The sequence below is a fragment of the Salvelinus namaycush genome, chromosome 8, assembly GCF_016432855.1.
Source record: "Salvelinus namaycush isolate Seneca chromosome 8, SaNama_1.0, whole genome shotgun sequence".
Lineage (NCBI taxonomy): Eukaryota > Metazoa > Chordata > Actinopteri > Salmoniformes > Salmonidae > Salvelinus > Salvelinus namaycush.
In genome coordinates, this window is record NC_052314.1 from 1,039,226 (window position 1) to 1,064,264 (window position 25,039).

At 42.9% G+C, this 25,039-nt stretch overlaps 2 protein-coding genes across 2 annotated transcripts in view; one reads left to right on the forward strand and one right to left on the reverse strand.

Moving 5' to 3' along the window:
* Positions 1–6,493, reverse strand: part of LOC120051637 (alpha-mannosidase 2C1-like) — a 29,907-nt gene extending 23,414 nt beyond the window's left edge. The window contains exon 1 of the mRNA XM_038998532.1: positions 6,480–6,493. Within this exon, the coding sequence (XP_038854460.1) occupies positions 6,480–6,493 (14 nt within the window). The remainder of the gene's footprint in view (positions 1–6,479) is intronic.
* Positions 6,494–6,495: 2 nt separating this feature from the next.
* LOC120051638 (alpha-mannosidase 2C1-like) lies at positions 6,496–23,018 on the forward strand. The gene is made up of 7 exons (XM_038998533.1): positions 6,496–6,672; positions 6,965–7,090; positions 7,231–7,354; positions 8,613–8,728; positions 9,080–9,095; positions 21,013–21,318; positions 22,962–23,018. Exons 1-7 carry the CDS (start codon positions 6,572–6,574, stop codon positions 23,016–23,018), a joined length of 846 nt encoding a protein of 281 aa, XP_038854461.1. The 5' UTR covers positions 6,496–6,571.
* Positions 23,019–25,039: the final 2,021 nt, after the last annotated feature.

The window sequence follows — 25,039 nt, forward strand, 5'->3', positions numbered from 1 at the left end:
TTTCTTGATTGAGTATAGCAATATGCAGTGATAATGTTCTTGGGCCTATAGCTACGAGCAATAACAAATATGCAGGATACTGTATTGGGTCTATAGCCTACTGAGTATAGCCAATATGCAGTGATAAAGTATTGGGGCCTATAGCCTACTGAGCCATAACCAATATGCAGTGATAATGTATTGGTTCTATAGCCTACTGGCATAAGCCAATATGCAGTGATAATGTAGTGGCCTATAGCCCTATGAGTTATAGCCAATATGCAGTGATAATGTATTGGCCTATAGGCCTACTGAAGCATAGTCAATCTGCAGTGATAAGTATTGGTCCTAAAGCCTACTGAGCATAGGCAAATCTGCTAGTGATAAGTATTGGCCTATAGCCAATAATGCAGTGATAAGTATTGGGCATATAGGCATACTGAGCCTAGCCAATATGCAGGGATAAATGTATTGGGCCTATAGCCTACTGGTATAGCCAATATGCAGGGATAATGTATTGGGTTCTATAGCCTACTGAGCTAGCCAATATGCAGTGGATAATGTATTGGTTCAGCCTACTGAGCAGTGATAATGTATGGGCTAAATAGCCTTACTGAGCATAGCAATATGCAGTGATTAATGTATTGGGCCTATAGCCTAATGAGCAGAGCCAATATGCAGTGATAATGTATTGGGCCTATGGATACTGAGTGTAGCCACTATGCAGTGATATGTATTGGGCCTATAGCCGAATGAGCATAGCCAATATGCAGTGATAATGTCTGGGCCTAATAGCATACTTGAAGCATAGCCAATATGCAGATATTAATGTATTGGGTCTAAGCCTACTCGAGGCATAGCCAAATATGCAGTTTATAGTGATTAATGTATTGGGCCTATAGCTAATGAGCATAGGCCAATATGCAGTGATAATGTATTGGTTCTATAGCCTATGAGCATAGCCCTATGTAGTGATAATGTATGGGGCCATATAGCCTACGGAGCATAGCCAATCTGCCGTGATAATGTATTGGGTCTATAGCCTACTGAGCATAAGCAATAGCAGAGAAATGTATTGGTTCTATAGCCTACTGAGCATAGACACAATCTGCCAGTGATAATTTATTTGGTCCTATAGCTACTGAGTATAGCCAATTATGCAGTGATAATGTCTTGGCCTATAGCCTTACTGAGCATAGCCCAATATCAGTGATACTGTATTGGGCCTATAGACTACTGAGCATTAGTCAAATATGCAGTGATAATGTTATTGGGCCTATAGCCTACTGAGCATAGCCAATAGTAGATGATACTGTATTGGTTCTCTAGCCTACTGAGTATAGCCAATATGCAGTGATCAATGTATTGGGCATATAGCCTACTGAGCATAACCAATATGCAGTGATACTGTTTGGGTCTATAGCCTAGAGTATAGCCAATAGCAGTGAGAATGTATTAGGCCTATAGCCTACTGAGCATAACCAATTAGTGCAGTGATAATGTATTGGTTCTATAGCCTACTGAGCATATGGCCAATATGCAGTGATAAGTATTGGGCCTATAGCTACGAGTATAGCCACTATGCAGTGATAATGTATGGCCTATAGACTACTGACTAGTCAATCTGCAGTGATAATGTATAGGTCCCTAAAGCCTACTGATGCTAGCAAATATGCCAGTGAAATTAATATGGGCACTATTAGCCAAATGCAGTGATAATGTATGGGCCTATAGACCTACTGATGCATCAGCCATTATGCAGTGATAATGTATTGGGCATAGCCTTACTGAGTATAGCAATATGCGTAGGATAATGTATTGTCTATAGCCTACTGAGCATAGCCATTCAAAGATAGCCACGGAGTGTAATGTATTGGGGCCTACAGCCTACTAGATAGACAATGCATGATAATATGGCCTGCATATGGCAGCCATACGTATATGCCTAATGAGCCATGAGTGTAAAAGCAGTGATTAATGTATGGGCCTATAGCTATGAGCATAGCAATATGCAGTGATAATTATTGGGCCTATGAGCCTACTGAGCATAGCCAATATGCAGAGATAATGTATTGGGTCTATAGCCTACTGAGCATAGCCAATATGCAGAGATAATGTATTGGGCCTATAGCCTACTGAGCATAGCCAAATATGCAGAGATAATGTATTGGGCCTATAGCCTACTGAGCATAGCCAATATGCAGATGATAATGTATTGGGCCTATAGTCTACTGAGCATAGCCAATTGCAGAGATAATGTATTGGGGCCTATAGCCTTACTGAGCATAGCCAATATGCAGTGATAATGTATTGGGCCTATAGCCAATATGCAGTGATAATGTATTGGGCCTATAGCCAATATGCAGTGATAATGTATTGGGCCTATAGCCATATGAGGATAATGTATTGGGCGTTAAGCCAATATGCAGTGATAAGTGTATTGGGCTATAGCCTACTGAGCATAGCCAATATGCAGTGATAATGAATTGGGCCTATAGCCAATAACAGTGATAATGATGGCCTATAGCCAATATGCAGTGATAAGTATGGCCTATAGCCAATATGCAGTGATAATGTATTGGGCTATAGCCTACTGAGCATAGCCAATATGCAGTGATAATGTATTGGGCCTATAGCCTACTGAGTATAGCCAATATGCAGTGATAATGTATTGGGCCTATAGCCTACTGAGTATAGCCAATATGCAGTGATAATGTATTGGGTCTATAGCCTACTGAGCATAGTCAATATGCAGTGAATAATGTATTGGGTCTATAGCCTACTGAGCATAGCCAATCTGCAGTGATAATGTATTGAGCCTGTTAGCCTACTGAGCATAGCAAATATGCAGTGATAATGTATTGGGCCTATAGACTACTGAGCATAGCCATCTGCAGTGATAATGTATTGGTCCTATAGCCTACTGAGCATAGCCAATATGCAGTGATAATGTATTGGGTCTATAGTCTACTGAGCATAGCCAATATGCAGTGATAATGTATTGGGCCTATGCCTACTGAGCATAGCCAATATGCAGTGATAATGTATTGGTTCTATAGCCTACTGAGCATAGCCAATATGTAGTGATAAATGTATGGGCCTATAGCCTACTGAGCATAGCCAAATCTGCAGTGATAATGTATTGGGTCTATAGCCTACTGAGCATAGCCAATATGCAGAGATAATGTATTGGTTCTATAGCCTACTGAGCATAGCCAATCTGCAGTGATAATGTATTGGGCTATAGCCTATGAGTATACAATATGCAGTGATAAATGTATGGGCCTATAGCCTACTGAGCATAGCCAATATGCAGTGATAATGTATTGGGCCTTATAGCCTACTGAGCATAGTCAATATGCAGTGATAATGTATTGGGCCTATAGCCTACTGAGCATAGCCAATATGTAGTGATACTGTATTGGTTCTATAGCCTACTGGTATAGCCAATATGCAGGATAATGTATTGGGCCTATAGCCTACTGAGCATAACCAATATTGCAGTGATACTGTATTGGGTCTATAGCCTACTGAGTATAGCCAATATGCAGTGATAATGTATTGGGCCTATAGCCTACTGAGCATAACAATATGCAGTGATAATGTATTGGTTCTATAGCTACTGAGCATAGCCAATATGCAGTGATAATGTATTGGTCCTATGCCTACTGAGTATAGCCAATATGCAGTGATAATGTATTGGGCTATAGCTACTGAGTATAGCCAATATGCAGTGATAATGTATTGGGTCTATAGCCTACTGAGCATAGTCAATATGCAGTAAAATGTATTGGGTCTATAGCCTACTGAGCATAGCCAATCTGCAGTGATAATGTATTGAGCCTGTAGCCTACTGAGCATAGCAAATATGCAGTGATAATGTATTGGTCCTATAGCCTACTGAGCATAGCCAATATGCAGTGATAATGTATTGGGTCTATAGTCTACTGAGCATAGCCAATATGCAGTGATAATGTATTGGGCCTATAGCCTACTGAGCATAGCCAATATGCAGTGATAATGTATTGGTTCTATAGCCTACTGAGCATAGCCAATATGCAGTGATAAGTATTGGGCCTATAGCCTACTGAGCATAGCCAATCTGCAGTGATAATGTATTGGGTCTATAGCCTATGAGCATAGCCAATATGCAGAGATAATGTATTGGTTCTATAGCCTACTGAGCATAGCCAATCTGCAGTGATAATGTATGGGCCTATAGCCTACTGAGTATAGCCAATATGCAGTGATAATGTATTGGGCCTATAGCCTACTGAGCATAGCCAATATGCAGTGATAATGTATTGGGCCTATAGCCTACTGAGCATAGTCAATATGCAGTGATAATGTATTGGCCTATAGCCTACTGAGCATAGCCAATATGTAGTGATACTGTATGGTTCTATAGCTACTGAGTATAGCCAATAGCAGTGATAATGTATTGGGCCTATAGCCTACTGAGCATAACCAATATGCAGTGATACTGTATTGGGTCTATAGCCTTACTGAGTATAGCCAATATGCAGTGATAATGTATTGGGCCTATAGCCTACTGAGCATAACCAATATGCAGTGATAATGTATTGGTTTCTATAGCCTACTGAGCATAGCCAATATGCAGTGATAATGTATTGGGCCTATAGCCTACTGAGTATAGCCAATATGCAGTGATAATGTATTGGGCCTATGCCTACTGAGCATAGTCAATCTGCAGTGATAATGTATTGGTCCTAAAGCCTACTGAGCATAGCAAATATGCAGTGATAATGTATTGGGCCTATAGCCAATATGCAGTGATAATGTATTGGGCCTATAGCCTACTGAGCATAGCCAATATGCAGTGATAATGTATTGGGCCTATAGCCTACTGAGTATAGCCAATATGCAGGGATAATGTATTGGGTCTATAGCCTACTGAGCATAGCCAATATGCAGTGATAATGTATTGGGTCTACAGCCTACTGAGCAGTGATAATGTATTGGGCCTATAGCCTAATGAGCATAGCCAATATGCAGTGATAATGTATTGGGCCTATAGCCTAATGAGCGTAGCCAATCTGCAGTGATAATGTATTGGGTCTATAGCCTACTGAGCATAGCAAATATGCAGTGATAATGTATTGGGCCTATAGCCTACTGAGCATAGCCAATATGCAGTGATAATGTATTGGGCCTATAGCCTACTGAGCATAGCCAATATGCAGAGATAATGTATTGGGCCTATAGCCTACTTCATTGCTACAGAACTGGTTTTAATTGGTTAATGTTGTATAGGTTTACATTTTTTAATTTATGTTTTTTTTTTATCTGAGCGGTGGATCTCGGTTTGCATTTTGACTCAGAAAGTGATCTTGACTCATGTTGAGTTTGTTTTTGTTAAGTGTATGTTGTTCTTTAAAACATCAACTACAGATTATAACATGTACCAACTACAGATTATAACATGTACCAACTACAGATTATAACATGTACCAACTACAGATTATAACATGTACCAACTACAGATTATAACATATACCAGTTACATATTATAACATGTACCAACTACAGATTATAACATGTACCAACTACAGATTATAACATGTACCAGCTACATATTATAACATGTACCAGCTACAGATTATAACATGTACCAACTACAGATTATAACATGTATCAGCTGCAGATTATAACATGTACCAGCTACAGATTATAACATGTGCCAGCTACAGATTATAACATGTACCAGTTACAGATTATAACATGTACCAACTACAGATTATAACATGTACCAGCTACAGATTATAACATGTACCTACAGATAAAATGTACCAGCTACGATTATAACATGTACCAACTACAGATATAACATGTACCAGCTACAGATGATAACATGTACAAGCTCAGATTAAACATGTACCAGCTACAGATTATAACATGTACAAGCTACAGATTATAACATGTACCAGCTACAGATTATAACATGTACCAGCTACAGATTATAACATGTACCAGCTACAGATTATAACATGTACCAGCTACAGATTATAACATGTACCAGCTACAGATTATAACATGTACCAGCTACAGATTATAACATGTACCAGCTACAGATTATAACATGTACCAACTACAGATTATAACATGTACCAACTACAGATTATAACATGTACCAGCTACAGATTATAACATGTACCAACTACATAGGCACTTCTGATTTTGGAAGGACCATTAAGGTAATGGGAATGGTGTACTCAGCCTCTCAGTGCTAGTTGTCACATTTTACATGAATAACATAACTATGTGTATCGTTTTCCAGAACCTCTAGCTTAAATAAATGTTGACATTTGATATTCTTTCTCATATCATACAATTGTTAGTGCACTATGCAGTAAGATGACTCACCCCTAAATAGTATGGTAACGGAGGGCTAATCATACGGCCTAGAACGTTAGTGACACGTTAACAACAGCGACATCTAGCGACTGATCTACGTAATGACAATAGCATTTAGATTGTACTTCCGGGTCCGCATGGTCCCTTCCTTGTTGTTTCTCGAAACAGTGGAATAATTCATTGATTCTTCAAACATTGACCAGAGATATTATTAGCGATGTATCATCAACCGGTACTGAAGAACCGACGGACTCTTCTGGAACGAGCTGAGAAATTCATATCTGAGATTTATTTCACCGACTGCAACCTTAGGGGAAGGTAAATGGTATTTATTAGCTAACTAGCAGCCAAGTGCAATAAAATGCATGCCCATTACCCACTCGATATGCCCGCTAAGTAGCTATGTTTTGTTGGGCAGATGGAAGTTCTATTTATTGTGTAAAATGGATGAATGCACCAAGGCAAAGAGAGAAACTGCTCCTTGTAATAACTATTGTTTTCTGGGTAATGAATCCCCCTTCTGGATCTAGCTATGATGACACTGACAACCCTTTCTGTGGCGATCTGGGTCATGTGAAAACATGTTTCCTACAACACGACTTCTTTCCAGACTATATGGAGACACCTGTCCCCTGGAGTCCATCTCCTCCTCTCTGTCACAGCAGCGGATCCCATTCCTGGAAGCCGTCAAACAGAACTTTCAGCCTTATCAAGTTGGGGAGACCTTTGGACCTACGTAAGGACCGGAATATTGTTTGGTTAAATACCATTCATGAGTGAATTAGTGGAGTGAGTTGGTGAATCAGTGAATGAGCGTTCAAAATAACGAACAAACCAGTGAACCAAAAAACGAATATGAGTAATGTTTTATTACAGATGGTGGACATGCTGGTTTAAAGTATCTCTGAGGATCCCAGACTCCTGGAGAGGGAAGCAGGTCCATCTGAGCTGGGAGAGTGATGGAGAGGCCATGGTCTGGAGGGATGAGCAGCCTGTACAGGTTCCAAATGATATACAACCACATCCAATACCATTATATACAACCCAGCCATACCTCATCCACCATAACACTACAGTACCTCATCCACCATAACACTACGGTACCTCATCCACCATAACACTACAGTACCTCATCCCCCATAACACTACAGTACCTCATCCACCATAACACTACGGTACCTCATCCACCGTAACACTACAGTACCTCATCCACCGTAACACTACAGTACCTCATCCACCGTAACAACAGTACCTCATCCACCATACACATACAGTACCTCATCCACCTAAACACTACGGTACCTCATCCACCATAACACTACAGTACCTCATCCCCCATAACACTACAGTACCTCATCCACCATAACACTACGGTACCTCATCCACCATAACACTACAGTACCTCATCCACCGTAACACTACAGTACCTCATCCACCATAACACTACAGTACCTCATCCACCATAACACTACGGTACCTCATCCACCATAACACTACAGTACCTCATCCACCATAACACTACAGTACCTCATCCACCATAACACTACAGTACCTCATCCACCGTAACACTACAGTACCTCATCCACATAACACTACAGTACCTCATCCACCATAACACTACAGTACCTCATCCACCATAACACTACAGTACCTCATCCACCATAACACTACAGTACCTCATCCACCGTAACACTACGGTACCTCATCCCCCTAACATACATACCTCATCCACCATAACACTACAGTACCTCATCCACCATAACACTACGGTACCTCATCCACCATAACACTACAGTACCTCATCCACCATAACACTACAGTACCTCATCCACCATAACACTACAGTACCTCATCCACCGTAACACTACAGTACCTCATCCCCCATAACACTACGGTACCTCATCCACCATAACACTACAGTACCTCATCCACCATAACACTACAGTACCTCATCCACCATAACACTACAGTACCTCATCCACCATAACACTACGGTACCTCATCCACCATAACACTACGGTACCTCATCCACCGTAACACTACAGTACCTCATCCACCGTAACACCACAGTACCTCATCCACCATAACACTACAGTACCTCATCCACCATAACACTACAGTACCTCATCCACCATAACACTACGGTACCTCATCCACCATAACACTACAGTACCTCATCCACCATAACACTACAGTACCTCATCCACCATAACCATGGTTGACAGGGGTTGACCTTGATGTTATTATTTGGTTGACAGGGGTTGACCAAAGAAGGGGAGAAGACCAGCTACATCTTGACTGAGTGTCTGAAGGATGATGATCCACACAGGTTAGTGGGTTCTACATCCTGTCTGGAGGATGATGATCCACACAGGTTAGTGGGTTCTACATCCTGTCTGAAGGATGATGATCCACACAGGTTAGTGGGTTCTACATCCTGTCTGGAGGATGATGATCCACACAGGTTAGTGGGTTCTACATCCTGACTGTCTGGAGGATGATGATCCACACAGGTTAGTGTGTTCTACATCCTGTCTGGAGGATGATGATCCACACAGGTTAGTGGGTTCTACATCCTGTCTGGAGGATGATGATCCACACAGGTTAGTGGGTTCTACATCCTGTCTGAAGGATGATGATCCACACAGGTTAGTGGGTTCTACATCCTGTCTGTCTGGAGGATGATGATCCACACAGGTTAGTGGGTTCTACATCCTGTCTGAAGGATGATGATCACACAGGTTAGTGGGTTCTACATCCTGACTGTCTGGAGGATGATGATCCACACAGGTTAGTGGGTTCTACATCCTGCCTGTCTGGAGGATGATGATCCACACAGGTTAGTGGGTTCTACATCCTGTCTGAAGGATGATGATCCACACAGGTTAGTGGGTTCTACATCCTGACTGAAGGATGATGATCCACACAGGTTAGTGGGTTTACATCCTGACTGAAGGATGATGATCCACACAGTTAGTGGGTTCTACATCCTGTCTGAAGGATGATGATCCACACAGGTTAGTGGGTTCTACATCCTGACTGAAGGATGATGATCCACACAGGTTAGTGGGTTCTACATCCTGTCTGAAGGATGATGATCCACACAGGTTAGTGGGTTCTACATCCTGTCTGAAGGATGATGATCCACACAGGTTAGTGGGTTCTACATCCTGACTGTCTGGAGGATGATGATCCACACAGGTTAGTGGGTTCTACATCCTGTCTGAAGGATGATGATCCACACAGGTTAGTGGGTTCTACATCCTGACTGAAGGATGATGATCCACACAGGTTAGTGGGTTCTACATCCTGACTGTCTGGAGGATGATCCACACAGGTTAGTGGGTTCTACATCCTGTCTGAAGGATGATGATCCACACAGGTTAGTGGGTTCTACATCCTGACTGAAGGATGATGATCCACACAGGTTAGTGGGTTCTACATCCTGTCTGAAGGATGATGATCCACACAGGTTAGTGGGTTCTACATCTGACTGAAGGATGTTGATCCACACAGGTTAGTGGTTTTACATCCTGTCTGAAGGATGATGATCCACACAGGTTAGTGGGTTCTACATCCTGACTGAAGGATGATGATCCACACAGGTTAGTGGGTTCTACATCCTGTCTGAAGGATGATGATCCACACAGGTTAGTGGGTTCTACATCCTGACTGAAGGATGATGATCCACACAGGTTAGTGGGTTCTACATCCTGTCTGAAGGATGATGATCCACACAGGTTAGTGGGTTCTACATCCTGACTGTCTGTCTGGAGGATGATGATCCACACAGGTTAGTGGGTTCTACATCCTGTCTGTCTGGAGGATGATGATCCACACAGGTTAGTGGGTTCTACATCCTGTCTGGAGGATGATGATCCACACAGGTTAGTGGGTTCTACATCCTGACTGACTGGAGGATGATGATCCACACAGGTTAGTGGGTTCTACATCCTGTCTGGAGGATGATGATCCACACAGGTTAGTGGGTTCTACATCCTGTCTGGAGGATGATGATCCACACAGGTTAGTGGGTTCTACATCCTGACTGTCTGGAGGATGATGATCCACACAGGTTAGTGGGTTCTACATCCTGACTGTTGGAGGATGATGATCCACACAGGTTAGTGGGTTCTACATCCGTGTCTGGAGGATGATGATCCACACAGGTTAGTGGGTTCTACATCCTGTCTGGAGGATGATGATCCACACAGGTTAGTGGGTCTACATCCTGACTGTCGAAGGATGATGATCCACACAGGTTAGTGGGTTTACATCCTGACTGTCTGGAGGATGATGATCCACACAGGTTAGTGGGTTCTACATCCTGACTGTCTGGAGGATGATGATCCACACAGGTTAGTGGGTTCTACATCCTGTCTGTCTGGAGGATGATGATCCACACAGGTTAGTGGGTTCTACATCCTGACTGTCTGAAGGATGATGATCCACACAGGTTAGTGGGTTCTACATCCTGTCTGAAGGATGATGATCCACACAGGTTAGTGGGTTCTACATCCTGACTGTCTGGAGGATGATGATCCACACAGGTTAGTGGGTTCTACATCCTGTCTGTCTGAAGGATGATGATCCACACAGGTTAGTGGGTTCTACATCCTGTCTGAAGGATGATGATCCACACAGGTTAGTGGGTTCTACATCCTGTCTGTCTGAAGGATGATGATCCACACAGGTTAGTGGGTTCTACATCCTGACTGTCTGGAGGATGATGATCCACACAGGTTAGTGGGTTCTACATCCTGACTGAAGGATGATGATCCACACAGGTTAGTGGGTTCTACATCCTGACTGTCTGGAGGATGATGATCCACACAGGTTAGTGGGTTCTACATCCTGACTGTCTGGAGGATGATGATCCACACAGGTTAGTGGGTTCTACACCTGACTGTCTGGAGGATGATGATCCACACAGGTTAGTGGGTTCTACATCCTGTCTGTCTGGAGGATGATGATCCACACAGGTTAGTGGTTTTTACATCCTGTCTGTCTGGAGGATGATGATCCACACAGGTTAGTGGGTTCTACATCCTGTCTGGAGGATGATGATCCACACAGGTTAGTGGGTTCTACATCCTGTCTGGAGGATGATGATCCACACAGGTTAGTGGGTTCTACATCCTGTCTGGAGGATGATGATCCACACAGGTTAGTGGGTTTACATCCTGACTGTCTGGAGGATGATGATCCACACAGGTTAGTGGGTTCTACATCCTGTCTGTCTGGAGGATGATGATCCACACAGGTTAGTGGGTTCTACATACTGTATGTCTGGAGGATGATGATCCACACAGGTTAGTGGGTTCTACATCCTGACTGTCTAAAGGATGATGATCCACACAGGTTAGTGGGTTCTACATCCTGACTGTCTGGAGGATGATGATCCACACAGGTTAGTGGGTTCTACATCCAGTCTGAAGGATGATGATCCACACAGGTTAGTGAGTTCTACATCCTGACTGTCTGGAGGATGATGATCCACACAGGTTAGTGGGTTCTACATCCTGTCTGGAGGATGATGATCCACACAGGTTAGTGAGTTCTACATCCTGACTGTCTGGAGGATGATGATCCACACAGGTTAGTGGGTTCTACATCCTGACTGTCTGGAGGATGATGATCCACACAGGTTAGTGGGTTCTACATCCTGTCTGAAGGATGATTACACCACAGGTTAGTGGGTTTACATCCTGACTGTCTGGAGGATGATCCACACAGGTTAGTGGGTTCTACATCTGACTGGAGGATGATGATCACACAGGTTAGTGGGTTCTACATCCTGTCTGGAGGATGATGATCCACACAGGTTAGTGGGTTCTACATCCTGACTGGAGGATGATGATCCACACAGGTTAGTGGGTTCTACATCCTGTCTGAAGGATGATGATCCACACAGGTTAGTGGGTTCTACATCCTGTCTGGAGGATGATGATCCACACAGTTAGTGGGTTTTACATCCTGTCTGAAGGATGATGATCCACACAGGTTAGTGGGTTCTACATCCTGACTGTCTGGAGGATGATGATCCACACAGGTTAGTGGGTTCTACATCCTGTCTGGAGGATGATGATCCACACAGGTTAGTGAGTTCTACATCCTGACTGGGTTCAATTCATTTTGCATTTGACATTTTAGTCATTTAACAGACGCTCTTCAGGGATTTTTCTGCCATTGAAATCCTTGTGTGGCCGGCAAAGGGTGGCTACTTTTTAAGAATCTCAAATATAAAATATAGCTCAGTGAATATAGTTGATTCGATTAAAACACATAGGATGTGTCAAGATATGGAAAAATATACGTTTAAACATTTTAACCAATCGATTGGTTGAAAGAACAGGAGGCTCACGGGCTACTTAATATGGTTTCCTGTTGGGTGGTTTGAATTAGTTAGTTTCGAACTGGTTACCTGTTGAATGGATAAAGTTAGAGCTGGTTATCTGTTGGGTGGGTAGAGTGAGAGTTGGTTTCCTGTTGAGTGGATAGAATTAGAGCTGGCTGGTTCCTTGTTGGTGGATAGAATTAGAGCTGGCTGGTTCCTTGTTGGTGGACAGAGTTAGAGCTGGCTGGTTTCTTGTTGGTGGATAGAGTTAGTGATGACTGGTTTCTTGTTGGTGGATAGAATTAGAGTTGGCTGGTTTCTTGTTGGTAGATAGAGTTAGTGCTGGCTGGTTTCTTGTTGGTGGATAGAGTTAGAGCTGGCTGGTTTCTTGTTGGTGGATAGAGTTAGAGCTGGCTGGTTTCTTGTTGGGTGGATAGAGTTAGAGCTGGCTGGTTTCTTGTTGGGTGGATAGAGTTAGAGCTGGCTGGTTCCTTGTTGGTAGATAGAGTTAGAGCTGGCTGGTTTCTTGTTGGTAGATAGAGTTAGAGCTGGCTGGTTCCTTGTTGGTGGATAGAATTAGAGCTGGCTGGTTCCTTGTTGGTGGATAGAATTAGAGCTGGCTGGTTCCTTGTTGGTGGATAGAATTAGAGCTGGCTGGTTCCTTGTTGGTGGATAGAATTAGAGCTGGCTGGTTCCTTGTTGGTGGATAGAATTAGAGCTGGCTGGTTCCTTGTTGGTGGATAGAATTAGAGCTGGCTGGTTCCTTGTTGGTGGATAGAATTAGAGCTGGCTGGTTCCTTGTTGGTGGATAGAATTAGAGCTGGCTGGTTCCTTAATGGTGGATAGAATTAGAGCTGGCTGGTTCCTTGTTGGTGGATAGAAATAGAGCTGGCTGGTTCCTTGTTGGTGGAAAGAGTTAGAGCTGGCTGGTTCCTTGTTGGTGGATAGAATTAGAGCTGGCTGGTTCCTTGTTGGTAGATAAAGTTAGAGCTGGCTGGTTTCTTGTTGGTTGATAAAGTTAGAGCTGGTTTCCTGTTGGGTGGTTAGAGTTAGAGCTGGTTTCCTGTTGGGTATTTGTTTTTATTATGGATCCCCATTAGCTGCTGCCTAGGTATTTACACAAACAAGATATTTACACGAGTGTAAATAGTGTTTTATTTCATAATTTGTCAACTAGCTACAGTTGAAGTTGGGAGTCTACATACACTTAGGTTGGAGTCATTAAAACTCATTTTTCAACCACTCCAAAAATGTCTTGTTGACAAACTATAGTTTTGGCATGTCGGTTAGGACTTCTACTTTGTGTATGACACAAGTCATTTTTCCAACAATTGTTTACAGACAGATTATTTCACTTATAATTCACTGTATCACAATTCCAGTTGGTCAGAAGTTTACAGACACTAAGTCAATAGGAGGTGTACCTGTGAATGTTTTTCAAGGCCTACCTTCAAACTCAGTGCCTATTTGCTTGACATCATGGGAAAATCAAAAGAAATCAGCCAAGACCTCACAAAAAAAATTGTAGACCTCCACAAGTCTGGTTCATCCCTGGGAGCAATTTGCAAACGCCTGAAGGTACCATGTTCATCTGTACAAACAATAGTACGCAATAATTAACACTATAGGACCACGCAGCCGTCACACCGCTCAGGAAGGAGACACGTTAATCATGAGGATGGAAAATTATGTGGATATATTGAAGCAACATCTCAAGACATCAGTCAGGAAGTGCTACCAAATACTAATTGAGTGTATGTACACTTCTGACCCACTGGGAATGTGATGAAAGAATTAAAATATGAAATAAATAATTCGCTCTAGTATTATTCTGACATTTCACATTCTTAAAATAAAGTGGTAATCCTAACTGACCTAAAACAGGGCATTTTTACTTGGATAAATGTCAGAAATTGTGAAATACTGAATTTAAATGTATTTGGCTAAGGTGTATGTAAACTTCTGAATTCAACTGTATATGTGAATCAGAATAATCTATCTAGCCAGCTACCTTAAAACTAATGTTTATGTAGATGGCCAACGTTAGCTACAAATTCTTACATTAGCAAGCTAGCTTCCAATTCCTGGTCAGCTAGATCTACGACACCACAATTGGTATTCTAGGCAGTTAAACATCCCAAAATGAACACTGTATGTATTTATTAATATATGATGATAAACTATTGCAGTCAGGCAACATATGATATGTGGATGGACAACATTCTCAGAGTTCACATTGTCTCACTTCAGCACAAAACCAGCTGCGATTGTTTCCAATAAATTATTAGTTTTTTTTGTGTGGTTGATCACATTATGTAAACAATCCTGTGAATATTTCAGTTGAAGCTTGCGGCAATGCATGCTTTGAAATGTGTACAAACCAAGTATGCATCTGAAAATTTGCCTCCATTCTCCGTTTTACATACTTTGAATTGGACTGATACTGCAACCGTTCAATGCTCCAATTTAGGTAGAATGCATTTTGAGAAACACCCAGTGTCACCTTTCTCCCAAGACGCAATTTTCACTTGGCCTAATGGTAAATACTGTACGTTGGTTTCTCCATTTGGCCTAATGATAAATACATTGGTTTCTCTACTTGGCCTAATGTTAAATACATTGGTTTCTCCACTTGGCCTAATGATAAATACATTGGTTTCTCCACTTGGCCTAATGATAAATACATTGGTTTCTCCACTTGGCCTAATGATAAATACATTGGTTTCTCCACTTGGCCTAATGATAAATACATTGGTTTCTCCACTTGGCCTAATGATAAATACATTGGTTTCTCCACTTGGCCTAATGATAAATACATTGGTTTCTCCACTTGGCCTAATGATAAATACATTGGTTTCTCCACTTGGCCTAATAATAAATACATTGGTTTCTCCACTTGGCCTAATGATAAATACATTGGTTTCTCCACTTGGCCTAATGATAAATACATTGGTTTCCCCACTTGGCCTAATGGTAAATACATTGGTTTCTCCACTTGGCCTAATGATAAATACATTGGTTTCTCCACTTGGCCTAATGATAAATACATTGGTTTCTCCACTTGGCCTAATGATAAATACATTGGTTTCTCCACTTGGCCTAATGGTAAATACTGTACGTTGGTTTCTCCACTTGGCCTAATGGTAAATACATTGGTTTCTTCTCTTGGCCTAATGATAAATACATTGGTTTCTACACTTGGGCTAATGGTAAATACATTGGTTTCTCAACTTGGCCTAATGATAAATACATTGGTTTCTCCACTTGGCCTAATGATAAATACATTGGTTTCTACACTTTGCCTAATGGTAAATACATTGGTTTCTCCACTTGGCCTAATGATAAATACATTGGTTTCTCTACTTGGCCTAATGATAAATACATTGGTTTCTCCACTTGGCCTAATGATAAACACATTGGTTTTCTCCACTTGGCCTAATGATAAATACATTGGTTTCTCCACTTGGCCTAATGGTAAATACATTGGTTTCTCCACTTGGCCTAATGGTAAATACATTGGTTTTCCCCACTTGGCCTAATGATAAATACATTGGTTTCTCCACTTGGCCTAACGGTAAATACATTGGTTTCTCCACTTGGCCTAATGATAAACACTGTACGTTGGTTTCTCCACTTGGCCTAATGGTAAATACATTGGTTTCTCCACTTGGCCTAATGATAAACACTGTACGTTGGTTTCTCCACTTGGCCTAATGGTAAATACATTGGTTTCTCCACTTGGCCTAATGGTAAATACATTGGTTTCTCCACTTGGCCTAATGATAAATACTGTACGTTGGTTTCTCCATTTGGCCTAATGATAAATACATTGGTTTCTCCACTTGGCCTAATGGTAAATACATTGGTTTCTCCACTTGGCCTAATAATAAATACATTGGTTTCTCCACTTGGCCTAATGATAAATACATTGGTTTCTCCACTTGGCCTAATGGTAAATACATTGGTTTCTCCACTTGGCCTAATGATAAATACATTGGTTTCTCTACTTGGCCTAATGATAAATACATTGGTTTCTCCACTTGGCCTAATGGTAAATACATTGGTTTCTCCACTTGGCCTAATGGTAAATACATTGGTTTCTCCACTTGGCCTAATGATAAATACATTGGTTTCTACACCTGGCCTAATGATAAATACATTGTTTTCTCTACTTGGCCTAATGATAAATACATTGGTTTCTACACTTGGCCTAATGGTAAATACATTGGTTTCTCCACTTGGCCTAATGGTAAATACATTGGTTTCTTCACTTGGCCTAATGGTAAATAAATTGGTTTCTCCACTTGGCCTAATGGTAAATACTGTACGTTGGTTTCTCCACTTGGCCTAATGGTAAATACATTGGTTTCTCCACTTGGCCTAATGGTAAATACATTGGTTTCTTCACTTGGCCTAATGATAAATACATTGGTTTCTCCACTTGGCCTAATGTTAAATACATTGGTTTCTCCATTTGGCCTAATGATAAATACATTGGTTTCTCCACTTGGCCTAATGTTAAATACTGTACGTTGGTTTCTCCACTTGGCCTAATGATAAATACGTTGGTTTCTCAACTTGGCCTAATGATAAATACATTGGTTTCTCCATTTGGCCTAATTGTAAATACTGTACGTTGGTTTCTCCACTTGGCCTAATGATAAATACATTGGTTTCTCCACTTGGCCGAATGATAAATACATTGGTTTCTCCACTTGGCCTAATGGTAAATACATTGGTTTCTCCATTTGGCCTAATGGTAAACACTGCACGTTGGTTTTCTCCACTTGGCCTAATGATAAATACGTTGGTTTCACCACTTGGCCTAATGATAAATACATTGGTTTCTCCACTTGGCCTAATGGTAAATACATTGGTTTCTCCACTTGGCCTAATGGTAAATACATTGGTTTCTCCACTTGGCCGAATGATAAATACATTGGTTTCTCCACTTGGCCTAATGGTAAATACATTGGTTTCTCCATTTGGCCTAATGGTAAACACTGCACGTTGGTTTTCTCCACTTGGCCTAATGATAAATACGTTGGTTTCACCACTTGGCCTAATGATAAATACATTGGTTTCTCCATTTGGCCTAATTGTAAATACTGTACGTTGGTTTCTCCACTTGGCCTAATGGTAAATACATTGGTTTCTCCACTTGGCCTAATGGTAAATACATTGGTTTCTCCACTTGGCCGAATGATAAATACATTGGTTTGTTCACTTGGCCTAATGGTAAATACATTGGTTTCTCCACTTGGCCTAATGGTAAATACATTGGAGAGCAGGGTTCCGGTCCCAACTGAGACACAGGGATGGATAACAAAAACAACAGTTCAGATATTGGCTAGACAGTCAACTGTTTGTGTGTGTGTCACCCTGACAGAAGCGTGGAACGGCACGGAGCGTATGCGTGTTGCCACGGCGATGGGTGAGTCATCTGTCCAGTCTGAGAAGCTTCGCTCATTGGCTTGCTCGCTCTCTGAGATGGGATTGGATAATGGAAATCCCCCGGGCAGCGCGAAGCAGCCTACCACGGTACAATCTTTAATCCCTAACTCCTGACCTTTAACCTCTAGTCCCTGACCTCTAACCCCTGACCCCTAACCCTTGACATGTGTCTTCAATTTGGAAAGACTCAATTGCTGTTTTACTAAATACTAGGCATCTGCTTTACTGAAGATATTACTAACCATTACTTGTTTCCTCCGTCCTTGTTTCCTCACCTCCTTCTCAAAGCTAATTGGAAGAGGAGGTTCATTGGAGGGACCTTGGATCCTCTCCTCAAATGTGCATTGAGAGGGAGGTGAGGAATTGGAGGAAATCAGGACAGAGGATACAAGGATTTGATGTCTGATAACTTTTTCAGACACAGCCTTAGTGATAGTCTGTACTGTTATCTTTCAGCTATTATTGAAACAGGTGTACTGTTATCTTTTATCTTTTATGTATTTTCAAAGTCTGGTTCCAGATCTAATTCTACTCTCTAGTCTGGTTCCAGATCTGGTTCTACTCTCTAGTCTGGTTCCAGATCTGGTTCTACTCTCTAGTCTGGTTCCAGATCTGGTTCTACTCTCTAGTCTGGTTCCAGATCTGGTTCTACTCTATAGTCTGGTTCCAGATCTGGTTCTACTCTCTAGTCTGGTTCTACTCTCTAGTCTGGTCCCAGATCTGGTTCTACTCTCTAGTCTGGTCCCAGATCCGGTTCTACTCTCTAGTCTGGTTCCAGATCTGGTTCTACTCTCTAGTCTGGTCCCAGATCTGGTTCTCTGCTCTCTTGACAACTCTAATCAAATGTATTTATAAAGCCCTTCTTACATCAGCTGATATCTCAAAGTGCTGTACAGAAACCCAGCCTAAAACCCCAAACAGCAAGCAATGCAGGTGTAGAAGCAGGAAAAACTCCTTAGAAAGGCCAGAACCTAGGAAGAAACCTAGAGAGGAACCAGGCTATGAGGGGTGGCCAGTCCTCTTCTGGCTGTGCCGGGTGGAGATTATAACAGAACGTGGCCAAGATGTTCAAATGTTCATAAATGACCAGCATGGTCAAATAATAATAATCACAGTGGATGTCGAGGGTGCAACAGGTCAGCACCTCAGGAGTAAATGTCAGTTGGCTTTTCATAGCCGATCATTCAGAGTATCTCTACCACTCCTCCTGTCTCTAGAGAGTTTAAAACAGCAGGTCTGGGACAGGTAGGACGTCCGGTGAACAGGTCAGGATTCCATAGCCGCAGGCAGAACAGTTGAAACTGGAGCAGCAGTACGGCCAGGTGGACTGGGGACAGCAAGGAGTCATCAGGCCAGGTAGTCCTGAGGCATGGTCCTAGGGCTCAGGTCCTCCGAGAGAGAAAGAAAGAAAGAAAGATAGAGTTAGAGAGAGCATACTTAAATTCACACAGGACACCGGATAAGACAGGAGAAATACTCCAGATATAACAGATTGGCCCTAGCCCCCCGACACATAAACTACTGCAGCATAAATACTGGAGGCTGAGACAGGAGGGGTCAGGAGACACTGTGGCCCCATCCGATGATACCCCCGGACAGGGCCAAACAGGAAGGATATAACCCCACCCACTTTGCCAAAGCACAGCCACCACACCACTAGAGGGATATCTTTAACCACCAAATTACCGTCCTGAGACAAGGCCGAGTATAGACCACAAAGATCTCCGCCACGGCACAACCCAAGGGGGGGTGCCAACCCAGTCAGGAAGATCACGTCAATGACTCAACCCACTCAAGTGACGCAACTCTCCCAGGGACAGCATGGAAGAGCACCAGTAAGCCAGTGACTCAGCCCCTGTAATAGGGTTAGAGGCAGAGAATCCCAGTGGAAAGAGGGGAACCGGCAAGGCAGAGACAGCAAGGGCGGTTCGTTGTGCCAGTGCCTTTCCGTTCACCTTCACACTCCTGGGCCAGACTACACTCAATCATAGGACCTACTGAAGAGATGAGTCTTCAATAAAGACTTAAAGGTTGAGACCGAGTCTGCGTCTCTCACATGGGTAGGCAGACCATTCCATAAAAATGGAGCTCTATAGGAGAAAGCCCTGCCTCCAGCTGTTTGCTTAGAAATTCTAGGGACAGTAAGGAGGCCTGCGTCTTGTGACCGTAGCGTACGTGTAGGTATGTACGGCAGGACCAAATCGGAAAGAGAGGTGGGAGCAAGTGCATGTAATGCTTTGTAGGTTAGCAGTAAAACCTTGAAATCAGCCCTTGCCTTAACAGGAAGCCAGTGTAGAGAGAGGCTAGCACTGGAGTAATGTGATCAGTTTTGGTTCTTGTCAAGATTCTAGCAGCCGTGTTTAGCAGCTGTGTTTAGCAGCCGTGTTTAACTGAAGTTTATTTAGTGCTTTATCCGGGTAGCCGGAAAGTAGAGCATTGCTGTAGTCTAACCTAGAAGTGACAAAAGCATGGATTAATTTTCTGCATCATTTTTGCAATGTTACGTAGATGGTAAAAAGCTGTCCTTGAAACAGTCTTGATATGTTCGTCAAAAGAGAGATCAGGGTCCAGAGTAACGCCGAGGTCCTTCACAGTTTTATTTGAGACGACTGTACAACCATCAAGATTAATTGTCAGATTCAACAGAGGATCTCTTTGTTTCTTGGGACCGAGAACTAGCATCTCTGTTTTGTCCAACTCTGTATATAATTGTCATACCAAACATGTTTTGAGTTGGCAAGAGAGCAGAACCAGATCTGGGACCAGGCTATCAGTACTCTGTCTTGCCACCTTAACACTCCCCTCTCAACCCTAACCCTAGCCCAAGAAAACCTCATTTGGTTTTGTGTATGTGTGTGTGCGTGTAGGAGCCCACCATAGAGCTTGGTAAAGGGACATTCTTTGCAGACGGCCAGAGGAAGGTGGACTATATTCTGTGCTATCACTATAAGAAGAGAAGGATCTCCCTGCATCGTCTCTCCCTCACCTCTCAAGCATCCAATGGGAGCCTTCCGCTACCCAGCATGCTGAGACGAGATACACAGCCTGAGCTGGAGGCAGGGCTGCCAGAGGGGGAGGAGTCTCACCTGAGTGAGGAAGAGAAAGCTATGATGAGGGAGGAGTTTGAGTCTGGGCTGTTGGAGCAGGGCCTGCAGCTGGAGAGAGACAAGGAGGTAATATATTATAATCTACCTCTGGACAAGAGTTTAGAGCTGTGTATGTTAAGGTATCTGTCCAATGCTACTTTTTTTAATGGGAAACATCTATTCATTGATTGATAGATTTTTTGGTAAATAGTTGGTACAGTTTAAAAAATCCCAGAGGATAACACATTGTTAGCTAAATCATTGCTGATTGCTAGCTACTAGCTTGTTTTGTCATGTTGGCTGCCTTGCATTGCTAAGTGTTTTGGAAGCTAGCTGATTGTTAGCTTCTAGTATTGCTAAATGTTTAGGTAGCTAACTGATTGCTAGATACTAACTTTTTTGTCATGTTGGCTATCTGACACTAGTAATGCTAACTGTTTAGGAAGCTAGCTGATTGTTAGCTATTAGCATGCTAACCAACGTCTCCTTCCTCATAGATAGAAAGATAGGTGAATATAAGGCTTTGTTTTGAATTACACAACTATGGGTTGGCTATCTGATTGGCCAGCTAGCAAAACTTATGACGGTGAGAAGTTACTTTAGGCTAGGTTGCGTCGGCTGCCGGTCGGCTAGGTTGCGTCGGCTGCCGGTCGGCTAGTTTGTAAACAATTTTTCAGTCTTAATTTAGACGCTGTATATTGAGCCCATTCATACCATTCATTTTTTGCTACTTTCTTCAAAGATTTATCCTTGTATAGTTCTGGGGTTGAATCACCAATTGGGGTTACAGTCTCCTTTTCTACTACGACTACTACTGGGATTGGCTAGAAGGTTCCAAATGTTTTAGAGGAACCCAACTGATTCTGATGTTTCTGGCTTTCTTGTAATGGCAGTGGATGGTAGCTGGGTTGTTACTGCTGCTGTTTTTCCTGCAGTCATATCCCTTCTCTGTCTTGTCAGAGGCTCTTGAGTGGGGTCAATCTGGATGATAGTCACACTATTCCATTCAGACCATTTAGTGCTAACTATTTCTATGAAATATTCTTCACCTTCCTTTTGGTCACGCTTTTCCATGGTAATCAGCCAATTAGCTTCTCCTTTGTTTATTCTTAGTTTACATCCTTTTGAGTCCCAGATGGCTTCTCCCCTTATCTGATGATGAGTCCATCCACAGAGTGCTATCTGGTAGAGGTCTGGTTCTCCTAATTGAGAGGAACTTCTGCTTCCGTTATTGTTTGGAATGGAATGTGGATGCTAATCAAATTTGTTTCTAAAGGAGATTTAGTATAAACTTGTTTTCCTACCCTACTTTTGGCATACTTTATGGGTCTAGGTGGGTCTGTTACCATATTTCCTAGGTTTGCTGCTGTTGCTGTCAAGGCCATTTCACCACTCTTCAGTTGTTCTGGTTTCCATTGTCTGCTCAGGAGACCATTTGAGGACTGAGTCGATGGTGGGGAAATCTCCTTCCCCTTCTCCTGGTGGTATTTCTTCATTCCATTGGAAAGGGCTTCCGTCAGGGGTATCTGCTAGAGTAGGTATATCGTCAGGAGTAACAGGCATGTCACTCCTCCCCATCCCTGGACTCTCTGGTCCTCCAGGCGAGAATATCTGCTGGCTGTTGGTTGCTGCTCCTTGGTTTGCTTCTCCCTCTGCTTCCTCCTGACTCCTGTCTGGCGCACCAACATCCTCTGCTCCCCTTCCCTCCGGACACCCGCCTTGTGTATCAGCATCCTCTGCGTCCTCATGGCTCGGTGGTTGCCCCCTTCTCCCCTCCGGGACTCTAGTGCAGTGGTTTAGATGGTACCACGTGTTGCTTCCTTTCACTTGGATGGCTGTTGGTGTTGCTAGGACCACCTCGTAGGAACCCTCCTTGGCTGGTTCCACTTCCTCCGGAACACTCGGATGTAGACCAGATCTCCTGGTATCACCGGACAGGGACCCTCCGGTCCTGGTTCAGGAACCTGCTTCTTTTCCTGGAGATAAATAGCTTAATGTATCTCAATTGTTTCACATATTCTTTTAACTCTGTTTGCAATTATTCTAATGAGGGACCTTTGTAGGGCCCTCCTAGAGTTTGCACGGGCATGGGTCGACCCGTAAGCATTTCATGGTTAGGCGCATGCTTCTGTTAGTTTCCATGTGACAACTCATTAAAGCAAGCGGTAATGCATCTACCCAATTAAGCCCTGAAGTTGCACAGATTTTATTTATCTAATCCTTGAGGGTTCCATTTGCCCTTTCAACCATCCCTTGCAACTGGGGATGATAAACACATCCCAGCCTTTGCTTCATTCTTAGCTGTTGTGTCACCAGTTTTACTATTTTTCACACAAATGCTGATCCATTATCTGAGCTGATTTCTGTTGGTATCCCAAAACTTGGTATTACTTCTCTGGTCAAGAACTTTATCACTTGTCCTGCTCCCTGATCTGCAGATGGTATTGCTTCTATCCAGCTAAATCTGTCTATAATAACTAGCATGTACCTCTTGCCACGTACTGGTTTTATCATATCCACATAGTCCATTACAATGTGTTGAAATGGTCCTTCTGGGACCGGTATGTGGCCTATAGGTGTAGTTATCTCTTTACGTATGTTATTTTGCGCACATACAGTGGGGAGAACAAGTATTTTACACACTGCCGATTTTGCAGGTTTTCCTACTTACAAAGCATGTAGAGGTCTGTAATTTTTTATCATAGGTACACTTCAACTGTGAGAGACGGAATCTAAAACAAAAATCCAGAAAATCACATTGTTAAGTAATGCATTTGCATTTTATTGCATGACATAAGTATTTGATACATCAGAAAAGCAGAACTTAATATTTGGTACAGAAACCTTTGTTTGCAATTACAGAGATCATACGTTTCCTGTAGTTCTTGACCAGGTTTGCACACACTGCAGCGGGGATTTTGGCCCACTCCTCCATACAGACCTTCTCCAGATCCTTCAGGTTTCGGGGCTGTCACTGGGCAATACGGACTTTCAGCTCCCTCCAAAGATTTTCTATAGGGTTCAGGTCTGGAGACTGGCTAGGCCACTCCAGGACCTTGAGATGCTTCTTATGGAGCCACTCCTTAGTTGCCCTGGCTGTGTGTTTCGGGTCGTTGTCATGCTGGAAGACCCAGCCACGACCCATCTTCAATGCTCTTACTGAGGGAAGGAGGTTGTTGGCCAAGATCTCGCGATACATGGCCCCATCCATCCTCCCCTCAATACGGTGCAGTCGTCCTGTCCCCTTTGCAGAAAAGCATCCCCAAAGAATGATGTTTCCACCTCCATGCTTCACGGTTGGGATGGTGTTGTTGGGGTTGTACTCATCCTTCTTCTTCCTCCAAACACGGCGAGTGGAGTTTAGACCAAAAGGCTCTATTTTTGTCTCATCAGACCACATGACCTTCTCCCATTCCTCCTCTGGATCATCCAGATGGTCATTGGCAAACTTCAGACGGGCCTGGACATGCGCTGGCTTGAGCAGGGGGACCTTGCGTGCGCTGCAGGATTTTAAACCATGACGGCGTAGTGTGTTACTAATGGTTTTCTTTGAGACTGTGGTCCCAGCTCTCTTCAGGTCATTGACCAGGTCCTGCCGTGTAGTTCTGGGCTGATCCCTCACCTTCCTCATGATCATTGATGCCCCATGAGGTGAGATCTTGCATGGAGCCCCAGACCGAGGGTGATTGACCGTCATCTTGAACTTCTTCCATTTTCTAATAATTGCGCCAACAGTTGTTGCCTTCTCACCAAGCTGCTTGCCTATTGTCCATCCCAGCCCATCCCAGCCTTGTGCAGGTCTACAATT